Genomic DNA, 22,824 nt, shown 5'->3' with positions numbered 1-22,824 from the left:
TAACGCCTCGTTCGCTCGTTCACAGTACTTTCACACCAAACGCGTTCTCCTGTGCTTTAATCTCGCGACTCCTCCTTCTGGAATTCTCGAGCCGCTGGCACCACTTTGACCACGTAAATTGCTGCAGAAAGTGTCGGGTGAAGCAACAGCGTACCAGGTATTAGAAGGAAAAGTGTGTTTGCAAACCGTCCTTTGAAAAGAAAAATTTCGATATACCGTAGGCTTGATTTATGGTTGAAAGAAAAATGTGATTTCAGTGATTACGTATGATTACGTAAAAGTTAACGCTTGGAAAAAACGACCCTCAACGTATTGCCAAATTTTCACGGCGTTGAGTAAATCGGCTTTCACCACCATCGCTTACTCCCGCGATAAACTCGATCGTCGTCGACATTTTCCAATGCTGACTCAAATATTTACGTCATACGGATGAGCAATTACTCAGGTGTCCAAAAGCTTTTCTGCCTAATCCGAGATTCTGACTAGACATCGGATTTCTCACCGAATTATCGTTTTTATCCCAGCAGCACCTTTCAGAGCTCAGTCAATATTCGTCTTTGCCCAATTACCTCACGTTTGCTTTTTACAGTGTATAGTTATACAGACGAAACTTTCGCTGGTTAATAACAGGTTCTCACGTCGCAGGAGTCAGACTTGTCGGCTGTAGCAAAAGATATCGGGACTCAAATTTTTACAAAGGTTAAAGAATAGCAAAAAAAATTGCTCTTTACTGATTTATTTTCCGTCCTCTTTAAACTTATGAACAGTTTTATATATTAGTAACGTGCGGTCAAGCACCAGTTATGATAGAAAATTATCTCGTATTTGAACAAAGTGCATCCTGCAGCAAAGCTCGTTGAATTTCTATAAACAATAATACTGAAATAGATTACTTTTCCAATTTGACATTGTGAGATTATTTTTCAAACACAACACGCTTACATTATACGGTAATTTACGTTTATGTGTGCGTAGATTCTGTCAGATCGTATATCAAAGGAAAGAAAAAGTTTGTCAGCCTTAATGTAGAAAAGCATTCAAATGAGGGACGATTGCGTTATTCGTTTCCATGAATTTTTTACGACCAACGCCGCGAATGCACGAACCTATATACGGTACAATGCTGCGTTATCGCACTATAAAGCCAGGCATAACAAACCATTCTGTACACCTGGATAGATGAGTGTATGCGTGTAAAATGTATGAAAGCGTATAACCACGCCGCCTGCATTGCCTGGAACACCTGGCCGAGACAGATATAATAAAACATTGCAGTTTTGAATCGAGAAAAAAAAGAAACTGGAGTTGCAATGAAAATTGTGAATTTCCGTAAGCTGTTCAGCGACACGCATCTCTATGCATATGTATACTCGTGTATTTTGATGCTTCGTTGCATGTATCGTCTGTGCAGGATACACATTACACAATCAGCTGGCCTACTTCGACGGTTCGAGGAAGTTTTCACGGGATAATCGTACCGAATTTTTATCTTCCGTTTCGTATTTTGGAAAGCGCTTTTCGCTCGTTTGTCTACATGAGCGAAAAATTCTCTTTGAATATTTTCACAACCGTCTTGTATCCTGCACAACGACCTGTAAGCATCGTCTGAGGGCCCGACGAGCACCTGGCGATTTTAATTTTTTATGTATGCAAAAGGGAGAACACGTTTCGACGGTGATTTTCAGCTGCGGAAAACGCTGGCGAAGACAATCGTGTCCGAAATGAGAAAGAAAATGGTCAACGCGTAACGTTGTACCTTGGCCGCCTTAAATATTGCTACTAGATATGCGTATGTTCGTTCAGTCCCGCTTTATGCCGGGCATTTTCTCGCTGCACGCAACTCTGTAACGTAAGTAGAAGTAATTTTTACAAGATTTCGTTTGCGTGCGTGCTCGCAGAAATAGTGAGAAAAAACTGATAATACCGAAACTTGTACCACCGTGCGGTGGGTCTAGCCACGATAAATATAAGTTCGTGAGTAAACGTGGGGTTAAATACGAAGTACCGTACAATCAATTATACGTTACAGCGATGCAAGATAACGCTGCAGCTAATGGGCGAAAAATTCTGGCACAGGTGGTATATTTTCATACGGTACAATTGAAGGGGAGATTTGAAATCGGCTGTAAGTGACGTTGAACGAAAATAAAATTAAAATATAAAATTCTTAAGAAATATAACTCGGCACAGTCATTAACGGATCTCTGCTATTTTTCGTAAAATACTTGTACGCGATAACCGATTATAGGTGCGGAACAATATAATATAACTGTCTACACTATAAATTTACGACTTAACAACGCATTAGATTTTGTATTATAGAGTTGGTGGCGATATGTTTGTTATACATACACAGGATGGTGAGCAAGTGGTAGCGGTGATTTATAACAATGGAAAATAGGTAGACAAGTCGAGAGCGCGTGCTAACTTTTGTCGAGATCGATATAACTAATTTGCATTTGTGTCGGCGCGCTGAGCGGGAGTTACCGCGTCAAAGTTTCTCGAAGATTGAGGAAATTGAGAGATCCTTATACGGGTATCGCACGCGGCTCTTGGTGAGAAGCCATCTCGGTAAATATTTACTTTGTGTTGCAGAGGGTAGGTCAATGGCGACTTCGTACGATTGTAAATTCATCGAGACGTCGGTGGTCATCAATCACAACGTTGACGAACTCCTGGTCGGACTTCTGTCCCAGATACGTCTTAAACTCGAGAATCCGGAACACGCCCGCGACCTCCTGCGCAAGAGATCACGGAAGAACAGGAACAGGTCACCCCTGGGCTCTTGCTCGGAGAATAACTCGCCGAAGAAGTACAGGGGGAGCAGAACCAGCGCCAGTCTCAAGGTGAGGACGATCCTCGAGAAGGTCTGGGCTCGTGACAGTAAGTCGAAGAGTTGTGAGAACCTGCACGTCTTGTAGGGAAGGCCGAAGAAGCCGCGTCGTTCGTGCAAAGTAGGCAAAGCTTCTTCCGGCGATGGTGAGAAGAGAAGTCTGCAAGTCCGGGATCACGCGACACCTATTTTGGATGAACGCACGCGTAGGGTCCGCTAGTTTTCTTCGGGATACAAATTCGGCGTACCACGATTCCCTGCCTTTACGTATACGTATACGTGTATGTGAACCGAGCGCTTTTCACATTATCGGGCGCTGACGACGAGCCGAGGATTCAAGGGTTGCGAAACGTGCGTTAATTTATTTGACAATTACCTCCTCTTGGATCTTCGTCGCCGCGCTTGTTGGGGAGGGATCAAAGTATCTGCGCATGGATCCAAAGCAGTTACTAAACGGGTCCTCGAATATTCCGAACAATTATATTCGAGGTCTGTACGTCTACATTATACGCCTCGTGCAGGGAACGATTACACGTGAACGTTCTATCTCCAGGTTCGAAATGTAACCGATGGCGAGGAAAATACGAACATATAACTTATACGAAGATCGTTATGCGCATGACGGGACAAATGTATGTATATACAGTATATACCTATAGTACGTTACGTCAGGAGATGGTTCGAAGTATTGAAAGTGAACTGATTGCGAGAGGAAAAGCGAGCTAAAAAATAACCGCTGCACAAAAGTAATTTCCTGAGTATCTTTTGAACCCGATTATCACCCCCGCTAAATATGAATATACTTAAAATTTAGGTGCCCCTGATCGAAATACGATATAGCTAATTAATTAGTGAATAATTAATCGGTATCGAAAATTAATTGAAACTGTTGCGTGGAGCGGTGAATTTTTCAACACATACATATGAGACCGATTTGTCAGTCGAAATTTTCGATTACCTCGCGCTCTTCCTTTTTTCTTGCCTTGTAAAACCAAGAAGCGCTGTATCAAATTTGTAAGCGCTAATTTACACTGTGTAAAACTATTTTGTGATCTCGGAAACGTGATTATTTCCGACGAGAATCTCGCAAGACGCATCGTACAGATATAGAGATATCTCGAAGACATTGACACGAGGTTGAAAAAGAAATGTGCAGAGTTCCGCGCGACGCTTCCAATACGTCGTCATATATGTATACCCTTAATATATGTACACATTATATACCCTTAGAGAACTTTTACAAATCCAACATTTAACCATATATACGATATGAATTTACACAATTTTTTACATTACGATTTTTGTACCTTGACGGAGTAATAATTTGCTAAGAATACTATATACGCGATTGTGAAGAGTTGACATTCAACGGCTAATGCGTGTATGATATAATAAAACTTATACAATACATGTATTATACACTTACCTGAATTGAAGTATACACAACAAACGGGTTTTGGCGTTATCTATATAGAAAATAAACGATGGCTTGAAGAAAAAGCAATTTTAGATAAATATTACATTCGGCGTATGTATGCGGTCCACTAGCTTGTAAGTAAAACGATAGTCAAATTATTATTATCGTTGTCATTATTATTATTATTATTATTATTATTAAGATCATTATTGCATGGCGGGATTTCAATATTTTAATAGACAATAGGAACAAAATATGTCTTATATCCGTGGACGACGTTTAGAAAATATAATATGTCTGCGCCGTCGCTTTTTAAATCCGATAGCTTATACACAGAATCCATTCGATTTATCACTGTGTCTACTTGTTAGCCTAGAGTTAATGTTTACTTCAAGTAATGTCCGGAGTTTTCGCTGTGAATCATTGTTGCACAGTCTCGCGCAGTCAGCAACTCGTGCCTAGACACAAAAACTACAAAATTTCATTCTCGAGCTATCAATCTTCGAACTTTCCTCGCCTCCTTAGTATTCATATCTGGGATAATATGGGGAAAACCGCACAAGAAACCAGCCATGACAGGCGTAACTTACACGTCGACAAGGAAAGGAATTGATTCTAAAAAAAAAAAAAAAAATCAGTATAGAATTCTTCCGAAATTAGGTACCAGCTCTAAGTTAATGTAGGTAAGTGTTATACCAAACAAACGACCAACCAGTTTCCACTTTTTCTGTAACATTAATAATATTGCAATCTTGCAATGGCTAACCGCAAACTTACTTTTTACTAATTTACTTTTTACATTACTAAATAATTTACTAAATAGTAAAATCGATACGGATCCGCAAAGTGTGAAAAGAATAATGCTGGGAAAATTTCCAAACACTTTCTACAGGCTATCGTCCCCGACTAATACCTTAGAATTCAAACACTTTTCGGGCCACGGTAACGTACAGGATATTCGGTACAAGAGACGGGCATGAGACAAAGAGAAGGAGGAGGGTGGAAAAACATTGCCGCATTCTTGAATACTTAAACACACGTTAAACGCACACGAGGAGGGGTACGAATTTGTTTTTGAAAAGTAATCTTCAAACGTAATTACACGGGGCAACGGACGCCTTTTCGCCAATGCTTGACCACCGGTAGCAAAGAGCTGAAAAAGTCACTCCAAAACGACGACGGAATCGACGAATGCCTTTGATTTCCAGGTCACTCAAACGTTGTTCAAGTATTAAATATCCGTGATTCGCTTCGTTGGTATAAAAAGTCAGCTCGTTAGCGAATTGAGAATAATTATTGTTACCTACATGACTCTATATTCTGGAGTAATGTCAGCGAATATTATACTTGGTGAATTATTTATCAGGAGGCGATGAATATTCGTTACTCGACAATAAGTGTTTCTCGTTGATTGTACGCCAGGAATACTTTTAATTCAAATGCGCACGTGTATAACGTCTAACTATTACACCTGCGATAGATTTTTGCGACAGGGCAAATCATAGGAGTAGCTAGCCGAATGAGAGGGAAACAAAATTTTGTTGCCTTGTCATAAAACTTTTGAATGCATGAATATATTAATAATACGCCGGGGCTGGAAAGCAAATATATGCTCGTTATAAAACCCCTCTAAACGCAGGCAATTTAACGCGGTTAGTTAAACTCCGGTTATACTACACACATATATACTTGTACTTGCTTATCCCCAGACTCTGTATAAGAAAATTATAATGTATATGTACATATATATAATACGTATTGCGTGGAATGAGAAGGATATTTTTAAAGCTCGATGTAATCAAGAGTCCGGATTTAACACGCTTTCCGGGCGTACTTCCGATATGAGTTGTTGTATACCTATATATAGGTATAATATCATACAGAAATGCAAATGACTCCGTTAACGCGTTTAAAGATAGGCATGACAGACCGTAAAAAGATTTGCCAAATCTGCCAAATACGCGTATTAGGTTGAACAAACATTGTTCCCTTTAATTATTTCTATTTCTTCCTCGATGAGTATACAGCATAGTGTGGAACCGATTGATTTCCGTATCTTAGAATCAAACCACTTTTTGACGATCCGAAAGAAACTCTCATTTCTGCATATTTCATCGTTACACCTTACTGTGAGTCTAAACGAGACCAGATAACTATAGTGATTAATTTGTGGCATCTGGGATATGCGAATGAGTCAACCATAATTTGCACCCAGTGCTAATCATAAAAGCACGCCTTTTACAGATATCCTCAAAGGAGCACCCTCTAGTTTTTGTCCTATCGCAGTCCCGCGTTATTTTGAAAGGACTCTTTGTACTTGAAAAACTCTTCGCGGTAGGCTCAAAAAATCAGTAAAGATCTTTACCGAGAGGGTATGCACGTGTCCATGATTGGATAAATAAAGGCGAATCAACACTCGCGTGCAAACGCGTGCCTTGTGTGCTTTATGAAAGGACGATACGTCCGCATGCGTGCGGATTTATTTGGAACAAGTTAAAATGGATTTTGAAACTGGAAGGGTTGAATGTAGAAGTTCGGTGGTCCAATCAAGGCGTGCGTTTGATTGCTCGTTAATTAATGCGGTGGAACCCTTCACTCGCCTAGCTATTTCTCTCCCGACGTCCTCACCATGCTGCGCGTTACACATACACAGGTATGTTTGTTTGCAAGTGTGTAGCTGCAGAGTCAGGGCGCCGGTTACGCAATGCGGTCACCTGTCCAAACCACCTGTTGTGATCGCGTTATTGCCGAGTTGTAAAATTGAAGGGTTCGAAGCGATTCAAGGAAACGCTCGAGCGATAGGCGCGGATAGCGGGAAACCTACGTCGTATGATGACCCACCCGCGGAAAACACATTTATTTTCCTGATGTGCGAAAAAAATCGCACGTGCGCGCGAGAGAGAGAGGGAGAGAGAGCGAGAGAGAAAGATGAAACAGCTGCGCCCATCATCGTCGTTCGAAGTTATAAATGAGTCTTGTGGCAGCATCTCGCAGGAAAAGAGATTCGTGCGAAAGGAATACTTCTTCTCGCAAATAAAAATTTACCCGTCCTCTAGACACGACGATGGATTTTTTACAGACCAAATGTAAAGAAAAGGCTAATTGTTTTCCATTCAAACTGTGGAATAATCGCGGTTTTTTTTTATCGCGATTTGTACAAGCGTATAGACTTTTAATTACATTTATTACAAGTTTGCATAAGCCACAGAAAGATTATTCTTACTTTCTCCTAGCCAATGTTTCGCACAAATAACTTATATTGGTAAGTTGAAAATTCTTTTCCTACCTGTTTCGATCGTCCCTCAAATTCATCTCTGTACAATGCGCGCATGTACGCAGGCTTGTAAAAGATGCTTATTTAACTTTTATACTCGAGTCGCGTGACAGCTTCGGTGATCTTATAACAAATTACGGTTCAGCCTCGTGCGCCTCGTGCTTCATTTTTCAACAGTTTATATCACAGAAAAAAAGAATCCTGCTGAAAGTACAAAAAGTTTTCCTATCTACTCGTACCTGTCTTCCTCCCCGACCGTATATTCGTACATATATATGTATTATGTATATACGTATAATGTATATCTATACGTGTTAAACTTAACTTTCCTCTTTCGATAATGAGGGCGATAAAATCAGACTTTAAACTGGCCGCTGAATATTTCAGAAGTGGCCACGCCCACATTTGCAATATTATTATCTATTTTTTCATTATATTTATTTATTATTATACTAATTGGACGGGATTATTTTCAAATAAATCGCCAGAACAATGAGGTGGGTGCTTTTCCTCTCTAATTGGTGAACGAATTTTTCACCCATTTCTAGAGGTTAAAAAAGGTGAAGTGTCGTTATTCCGAACGTACTATTCCCGCGCAATGGGAACTTTTTTCGATCTCGTCAAGTATAGGCGTGGGCGTATGTGCGGTTGTTCGAAAAACTCCGAGAGCTTAACGTCGACGCCACATGGTACCACACGCCGTAACGAGGGACCATCAATGGGTTGCCGAGGGACGGATTAGTAATGAGATATAAAATGAAAATCCGAACGACCGAGCGGCGCGGTGTAAGGTTTTTATAACGACGACATTTATGATACTGTAAAATGTCGCAACATGCCGTTTTAAGGCCCCGCTGACCCGGTGTGTCATATATATATTTCGTGACGTCAGAAGCAGGAAAATTTCATAGTCGAATCGTGCGAGAACGGGGTTACGAATCTGACTAGGAAAATTTTTTAATCGTAGCTTGAATAAAAGCGTACCTCCCTATCTCCGTCATTGCTATTCATATATATTCATTTCCGACAGGGAGATCGAGACGTATAAAAGCACGCACGTCATTCGGGAAAAGCTATGACATCGGTTAGCTTTCCGTAAATATGACGGGATTAGACAGCGAAATTTTCAGGTGACGGAGGCCCGTTCACGATGGCCGACACGACACAACGCGACACTACGTGATTTTATTGGCCTATTCCGTTAGATCCGGCCAATCAAATCATGTCATTTAATTCAACGTCTAGGAGCGCTGCAAGTATTTATGACGATACGAAAATTTCAAACGCAAGCCGGTTCAGCGGCACCTTAACGACAGTTTTACTGACTCGCGTTCTGGGCTTCGTACAGGCATTTCCTGTCCAGTGGTCAGAGCGACGCTGAATGCGAGAGATTACAATATTCCATCATAGCTATCGATAGATCGGAATTGCCAATTAATATCCGAACGTCGCGATACGTAGAGGCGGCGGATTAACGTGACGAACCTACCCAGCTAATTAATTCTCGCATCACGGGTTCGAAAAACGAGTGTCCTTCATAAATCGCGTAATTGAAAAGCCGCCGCCGGGCGAGCTGAAAGTCAAATTGAGTTAGGCGGTGTGGTAATTTTCACGCGTTGCGTGAATCAGGATCATGCATGAACCTTTTTATCCTGAAACTAAATCGCGAATGTTGCTTGACGTTCGGATAATCTGCAACGCGATCAGAAACTATGTGTAGTACATTCAGGTATCTAGGCAAGTGGCTCATCTGATTGTAGAGAAATCCAATTATAGGATATCCAAGGGAAATACTCAATGATATTTCATTTAAAATAACAAGTTTGCAGACCTGAACAGACCTCGAGGTCTCTTTCCAATAGTCGGGCATTTCATCCTGCCCTCGGCTTGTTTAGATGTGGCTTCAAATTTTATTCGCACTGCAATGCGGAGAGGTCGTTAAAAATTTTATTCGCCCAGCTACCGAATGAATCTAGAAATTCATCCCCCGATTCTCGCTCAATAATTGGTTGTGTATATCGTACATACATATGCCTCATGTATTTGAAAAGGTTTAAATTCTGCGCGCAACTGCTAAAATCATATTCAGCTTCAACGAACCGTGACCATTTGCTGCTGACTATTTGAAAATTAATTCAGAAATAGAAGGAGTATCTTTTACTAATTTTGAAAATTACCGCAAAAATAATAAAATTAACAAGATATGTATTCCAAATAACGAGATTTAAATTACTTGACTTTTCCGGATTTTCCTGTCAGCAAGAATTAATTTTCATTTTTCCAACCATATTTTATGTTACGTATTTTAAACAAATTGGTAATTATATTAAAAGGTTTCGAGATCTGTGAGTTCTTGAAAAATTTTAACCCTGCCATTCGGTTATTTTTTCGTTTCATCGTACTAGAAAAATACATTCACTCTGGGTGAATGCTAATTTTGAAACAAATTGTGCGTATCGATATCAAGCGTACGGGGCCAAGTAATTGTAAAATTGATCCTGATCCCGGGCGAGGCTCTCCGACATTTTCGTAACTTCTCTAGAATATAAAACTTTCCTAATCATTTTAAATGTTCCAAACTTCCTGCAGTTTTCACGGCTCCCTTGTTTCACCGCGATAAAAAGAGACGTCATTATCTTTCTCCACCTCTGCGCATAAAAACTTTGGTTAAATTTACCCCTCTTACGCCAATTAGTAATTATGTGAAAAAGAAAGGAGTATGATAATACGTTTCGTTGAACCGTAAAGATTCTCGGTGATCTTGGACGAATATGAAAGAGTGACCTAAATCACTTTTACAGTTTTACCTTGGAAGCCTCGTCACGCTGCTTTTTATTATTCATTACGGGAAACAATTTCTTCGCCTTCCTCGTCGGCACGTAACGCACGTATATAGCGGAACACTAACGTGCCGGGTATTCAGCACGTAACCTATATAACGTAACTCGTTGCCAGTATTAAACATGGAAAACCTTCCGCCAATCTGCAGCTACGCCGGTTGAAGAACAACAAGAAATTCGGTGCATAACGCGCCCAGAAGCCTTCCGGAACACAGAAACGGTACTTACGAAAGTACGGATTCGCGTGACCAAACAGAAGCCAAACAGCCTGCCGCCCGAGGGGTTAATTTCCGGAAATGTCTGCCGTTCCAAAGTGAAGACGTTCGCGAGATAGGATCCCTTGCGATATTTTGTCCCAAGTTTACCCGGCCATACCTGCCTGCGAATAAATTACTAGGCCCAAGTTTACCCTTTAAACTTTACTACCCCGTTTCGAATATAATCGTATTAATCCTACGGGATTAAACCCTGGGGTTTGCTCGGTACAATCCCTCATCTCTGTATGCATACATGCGTCGAAATCTTGGCCGAAATTATTGTCTCCGAACGGAACAACTGGCGATGAGAAATCCCTCGACGGCCTTACGAGACGAACTATCTACGATAATCTTCTCCCCTTGACTTGTTTCCCGGCATCGCGCCGAGCGTGGCTGACTAGCGTCGCTCTTACTACTTATTTTTTTTATTCGAACCGTGCGCTACCTTCGATCGTTTAAATTGTACTTTTGGCCGATCGGATCCAGAGCTATCGAGAGTTTCTCACTACTGTTATAGACTTTTTCCACGCATCCGTGACACGGTCCCCAAACGCTGGGTGGGTTCGTGTCTGCAAGTTTTCCAACTCAATGATACTGGGTGAATTTTATTTTTCTTCTTTGGAACGTGCCAGATTAAAGACGTAACAAGTTTAGATATCTTCGAACGAGAAAATTGGGGAACAGAAGTTTAAATGCAGCAATTTAACGGAGTTGGGTGAAAAAACGTGTCGTTCAGATTATTATTTCGAGTGAATCATTTTGACGGTCTTACAACAGTATGTGATCAATATCATTTGCGATTGACACGAAAAAATTTTTTTATTACCAAAAATGTCTGGTGGGTCAAATATTACGTGTAATGATGAGTGTTTTAAAGTGTTTTTCAGTTACCGTAACAATTCATGGTTATGTAGCGCAGTGTAGACATTCTATACTGGTTTCAACAAGTGTACAATTTTGAAGAAACAAATAAACGAGTCAGCGATACTGTCAAAGTTGAAGAAACGATCGTCATGAAATCTCCAGCAAGGAGTAAGGTAATACTCTAACTTTATTTTAAGTAAAAAGTGCAGAGTTCCGGAAGAAATCAGTGGAAGAATCCTGCAATAAAATTTATGTGATTTCTTAAATGTGACGCGGAACCACGGTTTTAAAACGTTTCGGGAAACAGCGTACAAAAAATTCTTCTCAACACAAATTACGTACGCCGCTATTTAATTGCATGATCTGACTTAGATGAATAGAATATACAGAATCTAACAAATACATGCGTGCCGATAAATCCGATTGGCGACATTCAGTTATATCGAATAAACAAAAACAGTGTAAAGGTGCAACGAACGAACGCTGTTTCGTCACTTGTATTTTATTTATTTTCCTATGGAGCAAATTGCAAATATTGACATTCGTATATGTATTTCATACGCACGACGCACGATGGACACGTTACTAATTGGGGATCGACCGTAACTTTTTTTGCTGCAATTTATACCTGCTCGACATTATAACTTGTCATCTTTCAACCTTTGTCATTTATATTTTCTCGCGCATAACCCGGATAAAAATCTCTGTATTAAAAAAGTTACGTAAATAATATGAATAAGGGCGGGTCATGTTTTTAGACCGACGCATGCATGAATTTTGCGAATACTTATTTCTTACGGGAACTGGCTGGTGTTCATAATTTTTGTACTCCCCCTGTCACTCGTCTTCTCGCCGATCCGTATATCTTTTCATTGTTTAACTTTTCGTGCACGTAATTCTTGATTATAGAACGGCCCTCGCCTCGTCGCAAATTCATTAATTACGCATGTCACAATTATGCGTTGCCTTACATACTATTATCGACTTAGTGAAATCGATTGTAAAAAATTATTCCCGTCATTTTCATTGCCCTGCGTAATACGATAGCTCGGCGATTATAAATTCAATTGAGTAGACTGAGCCGGTACAGAATTTATCGTCGATGTGAATAAATAAGTGTGGTGGTATTGATGAATTAAATGAAATGTAAAAACCGATTGATTACGGGCGAAGTGTTTTGGACTAGTGGATTAACGTTATTCCCAAAAATAAAACGGTTCTCCACTAGCTAGGCTACCCTTGAACGGATCGTCTTGATCCACACGCATGTATCCAATATTAACAACAACTAATTTGGGTGAAGATTACACAATTCGCGTTCGTCCTGTGCTCGCTGAAAATTGACAAATTCACAGCTGAGGACTCGGGGTCGAATTAAAGGGAAAAGAAGTATCCTAGTATGACTTTGCAGAACATCAGTTAAGATGAATCGAATTTTTATGATCATCGTCAAATTAGGATGATGGATCTAAATTAATGGAATATGTCCATGAAAATCAAGGTGTTATTTCATGAAATAGTTAGATATTTTTTTTTTTTTTTGCGGACATCGTGAAGTGAAAAAAATTGATGTTACTCATTAATCGGATTTTCTGAATACGTACATCTCTTATTCATCTCTACATTAGTCTTAGTGGCTCAAGTCGCTTTCATCATGTTTTACAGGATAGGAACGAGCAAAATGTAAAATTTCGTGAAAAAGAATTTCATTCAATCGCTTTATGTACACTTATCTCAGTTTGCCTCAGTAGCATTTTCACTATCTGAAATTTTGCAAAACGATACGTCATTCAGTCCACCATGTTTCATTGCTGAAATTCGGATGCGTCGAATTCGCAATATATATGTAACTCAGATGAAAGGTAATTTTTTTCACCCTGCTTTCGCGAAATGTACGATGCCATGTGTTATAAGCTATGTAGAGCAGATCTAGTTGGATCGAAGGGAATATTCGGTAAATTCTGGTCCCACGACCCCAACCGCAAGTTATAAGCCACCTCAAAAGTATGAGATTAAATTCACCGCCTTACCCCGGAAGTCGATAACTCGTGGCTTGCTCGCTCGATGGAATGAAATTCGACAGACTGCTTTCCGGCTTCGACACGATCCGAACTATTTTATTCCGGTGAAAGAAAAAGTCACGAACCATCTTCAGCGAGACCGAAGTGATCCTCTGCAAAAATGCAACCTGCATCGAAAATCGCCGGTTAACTTAAAACGTCTGATAGAAAGAAAATTTAGGAAAATTGTTACACGGACGAGAAACCATCGCGACACTCGACGTCATCGAGTTATAAATTGTTTAGGGTGATCAATGTCCCCCGGATGTTGGTCGTAAGCTCGTTTCAAATTTGGCAGGCTTTATTTCTCAAGACTTTGAGTTGAATCCAAGATAATGGGATAGCGAGTCCCAATGCGATTGTAAACGCGATTCGAAAAGCTGGATGAGGGGCTGAGCGACTGTGGACTCGGAAATATATGGGATAATGGAGAACTTTATTTTGACGTTAGTCAAACCGATCATCCGCAGAACCGAAGTAGAGAATCATTTTGATCCATCTCCAACCGCAAACCCTGCACCCATGCTTCACCGTCCCGATTGAAATGGAGAAGGAAAAACAGAAAAAAAATCGAACATCCGCCTCGTTTCTTTCTCTCCTCTCTCCTCTCTTTTCGCACCCGTCAGCGGGACAATAACACTGGGCGCAGCTCGTAATTATAAGAGGCCTCAGGCTGTCGTACAATGCAGGGTTGTGCGCGACGTCGATCCGCGAATCTTGTCAAAGGGGTCAAACGGGTCAAACGGGTCAAATGGGTCAATTGGGTGTCGGTTTAGTCATCCGAATCTCCCCGCCGCGTGGTAGGCACTCGTTAGCTTCGCGGTCTGTATACGGGAACAAAAAAACCAGGGGCTTCCCCGCCGGCTGTTAGTTTTCGCCCCCCCCCCACGACACTCGGTTCGACATTCAAGTACCCACCCTCGTACTCCCGCAAGGTGGGTGCAGGTAGCCTCGTCTGGTTCATCCGCTTTCATCTTCATCTCCTCAACAAGGAGAGAATAACTCTGGTTCTTAAGACTCGGGGGGCAAGGAGACCGTTACATCCTTTGGCCAGGATATCGATCCGGGTTAGGATGAACCGCCGGGCGGTCGGTGAACCGCTCACTTGATACACGGTACTCGGCGTCGGGACTTGGTTAAAGTCTTTTTCAACCTTTAACCCTCCGCCGACTTACGAGACCCTCCGCTATTTCGTCTTGATCTAAATTCTATCGGAATCAAGGAAGAATTGCCCGGGCATTCCGTTGCACCGTCTGGAAATACCTTTTCGCCTTGTATTTGCTCAGTCTCTGCCCCCCGCCGCGTACGTCACATAACATGCCTTATCGTACACTGCAAAGCTATTTCTAATTCGGTCCTCTCGATCCTTGGGATGGTTTCCATTCTTCTCTGTATTTCCTCCGCATTTTACCTGCAACTCTTATAGACAACTTACCATTCAAAATTCTGTTTCGAAAAATTGGTCGATTTAAGGATAACTCGTGAGATCGGGAATTATTGATGGGGTAATATTTCATTGATCCTTGGTGCTGATATATCTGGGTACTTGTACGGATCAGAATCAATTTCTCGTTATGGTCAGGGCGTAATATTTTACCGAGCACCTCGATATCGACTGTAGAACTTTAGTCAACGCACATTAATTCAAAACTTCCGCAGAGCAGGGTCGAAAGGGTTGATTTTGTATAAACATCTCCTCAGAATTATAATTGCAATGAGATGATGAATTCGTCGTTGTGGAAAGTGCAAGTTTTAATTGCACTACTTCGCAGCTCGGATGATTTTCCCGCTGATTAAAACCACAAGCCCAGCACCAGTTCGCTTCTCGTTGTGTCATCCCACTTCTCGGAATCCACCAAGTTCTCAACGGTTGGTTGCTTAACAGGTATACACTCGCTGTGTTCCAAAAGCAGCCGGCTTCGTAAAGTGCGGAACTTATCGGTCATTGCACAGGAGAGATTTATTGATATGTATTAACCGAGCCAGATATTGTGCTCAGACGTTACCCGATCGTAGTATATACCACTGATTTGTGAGTAAAAAAGGCGGTGAACTGAATGATACTTCGATGATTATATTGACACGAAGCCTGTTTGATGGCACTAAAATTTGTTCAACACTGATAATTTTTTCGCCGCTTTATCCCTCACAATACAATGCAGGATTTACGGCGTCATACATTAACGTCAAGCCTCGAGAAACTATTTCAACTTACGAATATATCGAGTTGAATTTAAATATCCCGGATTTGGCTCGGTTCGCATTTAGACAAGTCAATTCTTCAGCTTGAAAGTGCATCTCTTGGCTTACGCTTGAGCTTATTGCCATACGTAAGTACTTTTCATCGTAACTTGAGCCTGCATTTGGGATTCTTTTCAGTTCCCTCGCGCTTTTAGCTTATCTGCTTCCGCTTCGTCTTTCATCCACGTTTCGTGAGAAGGATATAAAATACTGGTATAACAGCTCATCGAATATGCAGTGAAATTAAGGGGTAAAAATGGCCTGTTAAAATGTTCTTTGACGACTTTTTATCATCGTTAATCAAGTTCTCCTGTAATTCGAACTGCTAGCAAACTTTCGATGAAAAATTTAAAGACAAACGAGATAAACCGCATAACGCGACGGAGGCTTTCGAGGGCTTACGTAACGCCAATTCAACATCCGAAGTGCGGGGTGGTATCAGAATCTAAAGAAAATTCAATTTCAGCTTTGAGAGTAACTTTTTATTCGTTAGTCAGTATTTTTCTTTTGCCTAATTCGCGTGTGCTTACAGTTACGCCCATGTAATTTACGAGTGAAATCGGACCGACACACCCTACCAAAGTTTTTACTTTTTGTATACAGTTTAGCTCTCTGGTTCGCGACGTCAGCCCCAATTCTCGATACAGTTTCATTAGGGCAGGAATTCAAGAAGTAACTTTTCGTTTTTATCTGCTATCGCGAATCTATGGGGATATAATTTAATTTGCGGCCATTATTAAAAATCTCTCCAAAAATTCACTCCTTTCTGTTGACATTACTCGATCAATGGAGGGAAATAGAGAGAAAGAGAGAGAGAGGAAGTAGAATAGAATAGTATAGAACAATTTTTATTATACTAAAGCACTGCACCCAAAGGTATAAAGCAATGAAGCCAAGAACAGAGGAAGTACAATATCTTAAGGTTAACTTAAATCTATATTACCAGTAAGTAAATAGCAGCGAGATACCTCCATAATAAGAGCAGGATTATAAAGCAATAAACAGACATACTTGTAAGAAGAAAACAATGTGAAGGAACACAGATCCATGATTAAACTAGGCTAGAACTAATACCGGTACGACTGCTATTATGCTATTGTGCCCGAAGAATAAAGTCGAAAAGAGATCTCTTAAAGGGCGCAATGGTGGGAACCGCATGTATGGCGGAGGGAGGGATTCAAGAGCCGAGTAGCTGAAATCGGGGTCGATTTTTGATAAACCAAAGTCCTGCATACAGATACGACAAAGTTGGAGAGTAATGGAGAGGGGTGCTCTCAATGACTGGGCACGCAAGGATTCAGTTTCAGAGAAAGAGAGAGAAAGAGAGAGAGAGAGAGAGAAGTAAATAACCCCGCAACCTTATCTGACAATGAAGTAATTTTTTCCCACGTTCCATCGCGTAATTACAGCTATTCGTTAGGGAAATTGAAAATTTCCTCACTTTATATGCGTAACAACATAATAATCGTCCAACTTTTCGACGATTTCTTTACATGCTATTCGTGCCGCGGCGTTCCCTCGTCAATGTAAGCGTTATGCATACGTGTGTATACCAGCATATAACACGTACACGTACACATGCAGGCGAGGGTAGAAGATTACGGGTCGCTGGTCGGAAGTTCTTGCAGGTTGTTGTTTGCATAGTTATACATACGTATACACAAGCCGCGAGTTCGTCGACCCCGAGGCAGATTCGACCGTTCTTGAACTAGCCTTCCGACCGTCGCGACGCCGCAAAGCCCATGTTGCGCTTGTCTCCCGAGGGATTGGGAAGGAACTACACCCCCCATATTTATTCGACCAGCCTTCACTTACAGCCAAACACGGCGCTCCCATTTCTAATTGATTGTCAGAGAAATTCTGTTTTACCTCCCTTGATAATTTCCCGCACTCAACTAATGGGCACCATCAAATTCGCGAACGTGAAAATATCCTGGCCACACTTGTACACTATAGGGTGCGATCCCTGTTTGCGCACAGATTCACCTTGTCGGTGCAACAGGTTCAATTCTACTTACGTTAGTATGAAAAACGGAGGAACCGATAATAGAGATTATACTAAAATTACAAGTAATACAAAACCGATATCGTGTGTATCGATTTGAAATTAAATCTTTGAAATGATAATTGGAGTAATTATGCATGATGCATCTACTCTCAGGTGAATCGTGAATTGAGTTCAGACCAATTTTGATATCGCCGTTGACAAGGCATATTAACTACCGTAACAAGACATTCGCCCAGTATCGACGAAGCAACAGCAATGCAGGTATAACTAGAATTCTATCAACAATCCGAAATTGGAGGGATTGCATAGCTGCAGATGATAATAGACTGCATTACAATGAGGGATGCTGATCTCGGAGATCTCGAGAGACGGATATTTCTGTTTGGTAACTATAGGTGTGTTCTGTATACACACAGCCCAAATGGGTCGGGCTTTATCTTCGTTTGGAAACGAGCCGGTACAGCGATACTCGAAGTACACGTTTATCTCGTGAAAAATTTGCGGGGTCCTGCAGGATTGATTTAATTGGTATTGGAAGATAATCGCGTATTCGCAGAACCACTCCTGAGCCAATAATAACGGCCTGGAACAATTCGCGATAAAATCTACACGTTAGCGAACCTCGGTAAAAAAAGAACTGCGAAAGTACAATGTAGGTTTTTCAGGACATTTGTTAGTTTGGAAAATAGTTTGTGTCTCCAAACGCGAAAGAAACCAGAACCGTATTCGCTCCACAGTCGAATCGAAACTTAATTTAACTATTAGTCTCAAACACAAGAAAACAAGTCAATATTCTCCCCTTTTCATTTATCTGCATCCCATATTTCACGCATAACGCTTTATGACAACATTTCTGAGCTTAATGTAATGTGCAGCGGCAGGGAAAAGTGGATTTTTTAACCAATCTCCAAAAAAGCATGTAACGTAAATCGATTTAGCCCTCTTTGCCTTTCAGCCCTTCAATTAAAATCGATCACGAGCACCTGAACTTTGCGCTTTCTTTTTACTTTTTATTAATCCAGTCTCCAATCCTTCTCCATTAATCTTCAGAATAACCGTGACATCCTCATGGTGTTGGAACATTTCGGTAATGTTTCAGACCGTTAGCTTTGAATAGAATTTGGGTATTAACTTGTTTCCGGTTCTACCCATAATCCTCTCTGGCCGTGTGGACTTTAAAGCTGTCAGTTGGCCGTGGAAAATTAGCCCGAGGAATTCCGGTAGTGCCTCATCGACCAATTAGGGAACGCAACTTGCGATATGAGGGTCGCGTGGCCATAACGACGTCGAGAAGATCGATTAGTCTATACTTATGCGGTAAGGTACTCTTATAATTTCATTTAATTTTCGTTGGTCACCTCGAAATTTCGTTCGTACAGTGAATGTCGTGGCAATTACGCCGGGAAGCATGTGCAATGTGCACGTATATAAAACTACCAGTGGGGATTGAAAAGGGGGGAGGAAAAAATCAATGAAACAAAATTAAACCCTCTGCAAGCCTTTGTAATTGCCGCGTCACCGGAAAATTACTTCAACTCGATTTAACTTTTGAACTTCTCTAGTTTGCTCCCGGAAAATCGACCTGCCTTCCGGCCACCACGTAGCTCAGCGCAATTCTAATTAATCAGTCTGGTATTAACGAACCGTTTAGCTTGACTTCAGGATTGATACTCAGACAGGAGGGAGGGCCAGTATTACACGGATCATAATTGCAAATACTTTTCTTAGGAGTCACAAAGCTGCGCTCGAGTAAACTACTTATAAAAATTTCCCCCTAACGATTCTTCGTCTCCTTTGACACGACTCGTATAACCACTTCACAATACGTAGATTTGTGTATAAATTGAAAACTTATCTCGTTTAATTATCATCCGCTGGCGTTGTTCAAAAGTATTCGTTTGACAAGAAATTTCACCTGATAATCTACATTTCTGATTAAAGAGATGGAAAGAATGAACTCCTCGGCCCACGCGTACGACGGTACATATCGAGATTAGCATTTACCTGCGTAAGAAGTCATGTCTATATCAAAAGCTATATCACGTGTCGTGACAAGTGGAAACACATGATCTCACAGAGTTCCCAACGCCCTGTCATTGCGTGAGTTCTGATAACCCGAGGGGATGACGTTACATACTCAGGCATCGAAGCACGTTTTTTTGTCGGTTATATTTATGTACACAAATACATAACAAGTGTGGCTGGTTTTAATTACATCGCAGAAACATTGTCTCAATTTCATGGTAAAAGTCGACCGCATTCACCATGCATGGATAAAAATGAAAGAATTCCACTCGTTAAAGTGGAGTGATACCTAGTAGCACTCACGGATGTAACTGCAGTCCTTATACGTGAACATTGAAATCATTCTGATCGCAGATATTTCGACCCTAAACTCGAATCTACAAGTTGCAGAATTTAGCAGGGATTTCAAAAGAAACGCGCTTATTCGGCTTAACTCTAGTCCAATTTCCTAAAAAACGTATAATGCGGTCGCAAGTTCTTGTTCACGAGAATATCGTCGGATAGCGTACGAATAGCGTCGGTGAAGCCACGGAGGCCAATCCGCGGAGTCGATGCTTCATTGATTTCCTAAACTCATACCAATCACGACCGTGTGTGTAGAGCAACTATGTCACTATTCATAGTGGTTGCTGATTCATGTAAATCAATAAAATGTGCAGCCCACGTTCAACCCTACCGCACTGCAAGCTCATATATTTATATCCTCGCAAGCATTATACGGGTGTGTCATTTGCTTGCTTCGAGTAATTATAAAAAATGTGCTGCAGGGTGTTCTCGGCCCGCATGATGTAACCCGATGAAACCTTGGTGTACGCCGTAGAATCGAACAGTCCCAATTGCACATCATTACCGTACATTATATCTCACGGCGTTTGCCGAACTTGCGCAACGATCGGTTGTTGCTACGTTGATACCGCTACCCTGCTGCTGCTGCTGTAACTGGCAAATTTAAGCACCGCTCGTTCATTCAACCCAAACACGAACATACTCGTATATTTACCTAGTTTCAGTACAGCGTAACACGGTACGTACGAACCGAACAGCTTGTCCTAAATCCCAATTGATTAATTAACCATCCGCTGCTGCATGAATTGGCCCGCCAATGGTTCGTCGGAGTTGCGAATTCTGTACACCTGTGTATGTATAACTCCCAATTATATCCTGTAAGCATGAATTTACCCGCCAACGTTATATCAAGATACGTGACATCTAGTTGATGTCGGAAAATTGGGAAATTTGGGAACTGCAAATCACGTCTGCGGTACGATTTTTGTTTTTTATGCATGTATCGCATTTACCTTTCCTCGTACGTACAAAAAGTATTCATTTCGGAAAAGGATGCACCTACAATTGAAAGGTTGTACGCGCTACGTTTCTCCGACAGGGAAATTCGCTCTTTCCTCCAGCTTCGTTAGATCTTTCATCGTTTGTTTGACGCAAGCCGACATTAATACCTATCACCTTTTACGCGCGATGTATGTATGTGTATAACCGCGCTCATTTCGCTCAAGGTGGTGATCTATTTCCCAATCTGATAACCCAGCCCGATATCCCTCGTATAATACACTGTCGGTATAGAGTCTACAGACTGAAACAGGCCACGGATAATCCACATAATCCACGCGACGTGTTATGCAATGGAAGCCTGTGGGTCTACTTATTGTTAATAAACATGACGGAAATATTGATATGAGACTACCTGCACAGGCACGATTTCGATTTATTTGTCGTACATCTATACCTACAGTTGTGAAAGCTTGGAAAATGTTTCGTTTTCTTTTTAACAAACGCTTGATAGATTATCCTCGACGTGCCTTTTAAGATCTTCGATGTACGAGGATGTGATACGCGGATTTAACTGAATAAACTGAAGGTATGAAATGGCATTATTCGAGCGCCAGATCCAGAAATTATTCTTCAGATTCAAGTATTTGGCATGTGATAGCGTGGGCTGGAAATACTATTGACAAGTGAATTTCAACGGATTGGGTCAAAATCAATACAACCGATGTTGATTGTACGTTTGCAATTTCTTTTCGGTTGTACCGTCATTTCCTGTGCTCGTTAGTCTTCGAGCGTCAGTAATTTACGCCCAATAAAATTACAGCAAGAATAATTTAGTCACAATTTCGTATCTAGGCTTCTATAAAAAGTTGAAAACTGGAAATTCAACTTGCAGAACTTAGTTTTACTGCACGTATTCGTTTAGTACATGAACTGTTGATTGTTAATTCCAATGTGTAGCAACGGGAGGAATTTATGCCACTCAGGAATGTTCAACATTACGTTATTAAATTGCAATTCTAATGGACTGCTTCAAATTTTGAATTGACCAACGTTACGCGGAATTTTATCCGTCTGTACACAGCTGCGGTACAGACGGATTATACGAATTATATTTTATTCTTTTTTCTCATTTCTGTATTAGCATAATTATTTTTCTTGCGCAATAAATTCCTTCCGATATTCGCAATTATACCGCATTCAGCTCCGGTTTGTTAAAACAAATTGAAATAAGCAATAAAATGGAAAATTGAATAATTTCGGTTAAAGATTAGCGGCATTACCACGATAAAGGAATGATTGGATCATGGAATATGAATAATACATGTTGATTGAAGAGGAAAATTGAGATTATCCAATTAAAAAATCGATTGTAAACTACAATTATACATCGACGCGGAAGAAAAGCAATGAATAATGACTCGTGTCGTATTTATCATAAAATTTCCACCATAAAATGAAGCATTTATTACAATCTGTACTCCATTACAGTACAATACCGTACAGATACCGTACACCTATTAAAATCGAATATACATGTACATGTGTGTGTGTGTCTGTGTACATATAGGTATACGTACGGATAGAAAAGACTTGTACCCACACCGAAACGCAGTGGGGGCGAATTTTATTCAGGCTGACAGAAACACGAAGGAGCCTGAAAAGTTTCGAGACTATGAAAAAAAGCGTATTCCAGAGCCCTTGCAGACAACCATTATGTC

At 40.9% G+C, this 22,824-nt stretch overlaps 1 protein-coding gene across 2 annotated transcripts in view; it reads left to right on the top strand.

Annotated features, from left to right (window-relative positions):
* The window catches only part of LOC124214037 (uncharacterized), an 84,083-nt gene extending 79,672 nt beyond the window's left edge, over window positions 1-4,411 (top strand). For both annotated transcript variants that reach the window (XM_069134041.1, XM_046615999.2), the window contains one exon: window positions 2,596-4,411. In XM_069134041.1, coding sequence (XP_068990142.1) covers window positions 2,596-2,921 — 326 coding nt within the window. In that variant the 3' untranslated portion in view covers window positions 2,922-4,411. The remainder of the gene's footprint in view (window positions 1-2,595) is intronic.
* Window positions 4,412-22,824: the final 18,413 nt, after the last annotated feature.

Source organism: Neodiprion pinetum, chromosome 3, assembly GCF_021155775.2.
Source record: "Neodiprion pinetum isolate iyNeoPine1 chromosome 3, iyNeoPine1.2, whole genome shotgun sequence".
In the NCBI taxonomy this organism is placed as follows: Eukaryota; Metazoa; Arthropoda; class Insecta; order Hymenoptera; family Diprionidae; genus Neodiprion; species Neodiprion pinetum.
This window is presented reverse-complemented; position numbering and strand designations above follow the sequence as displayed.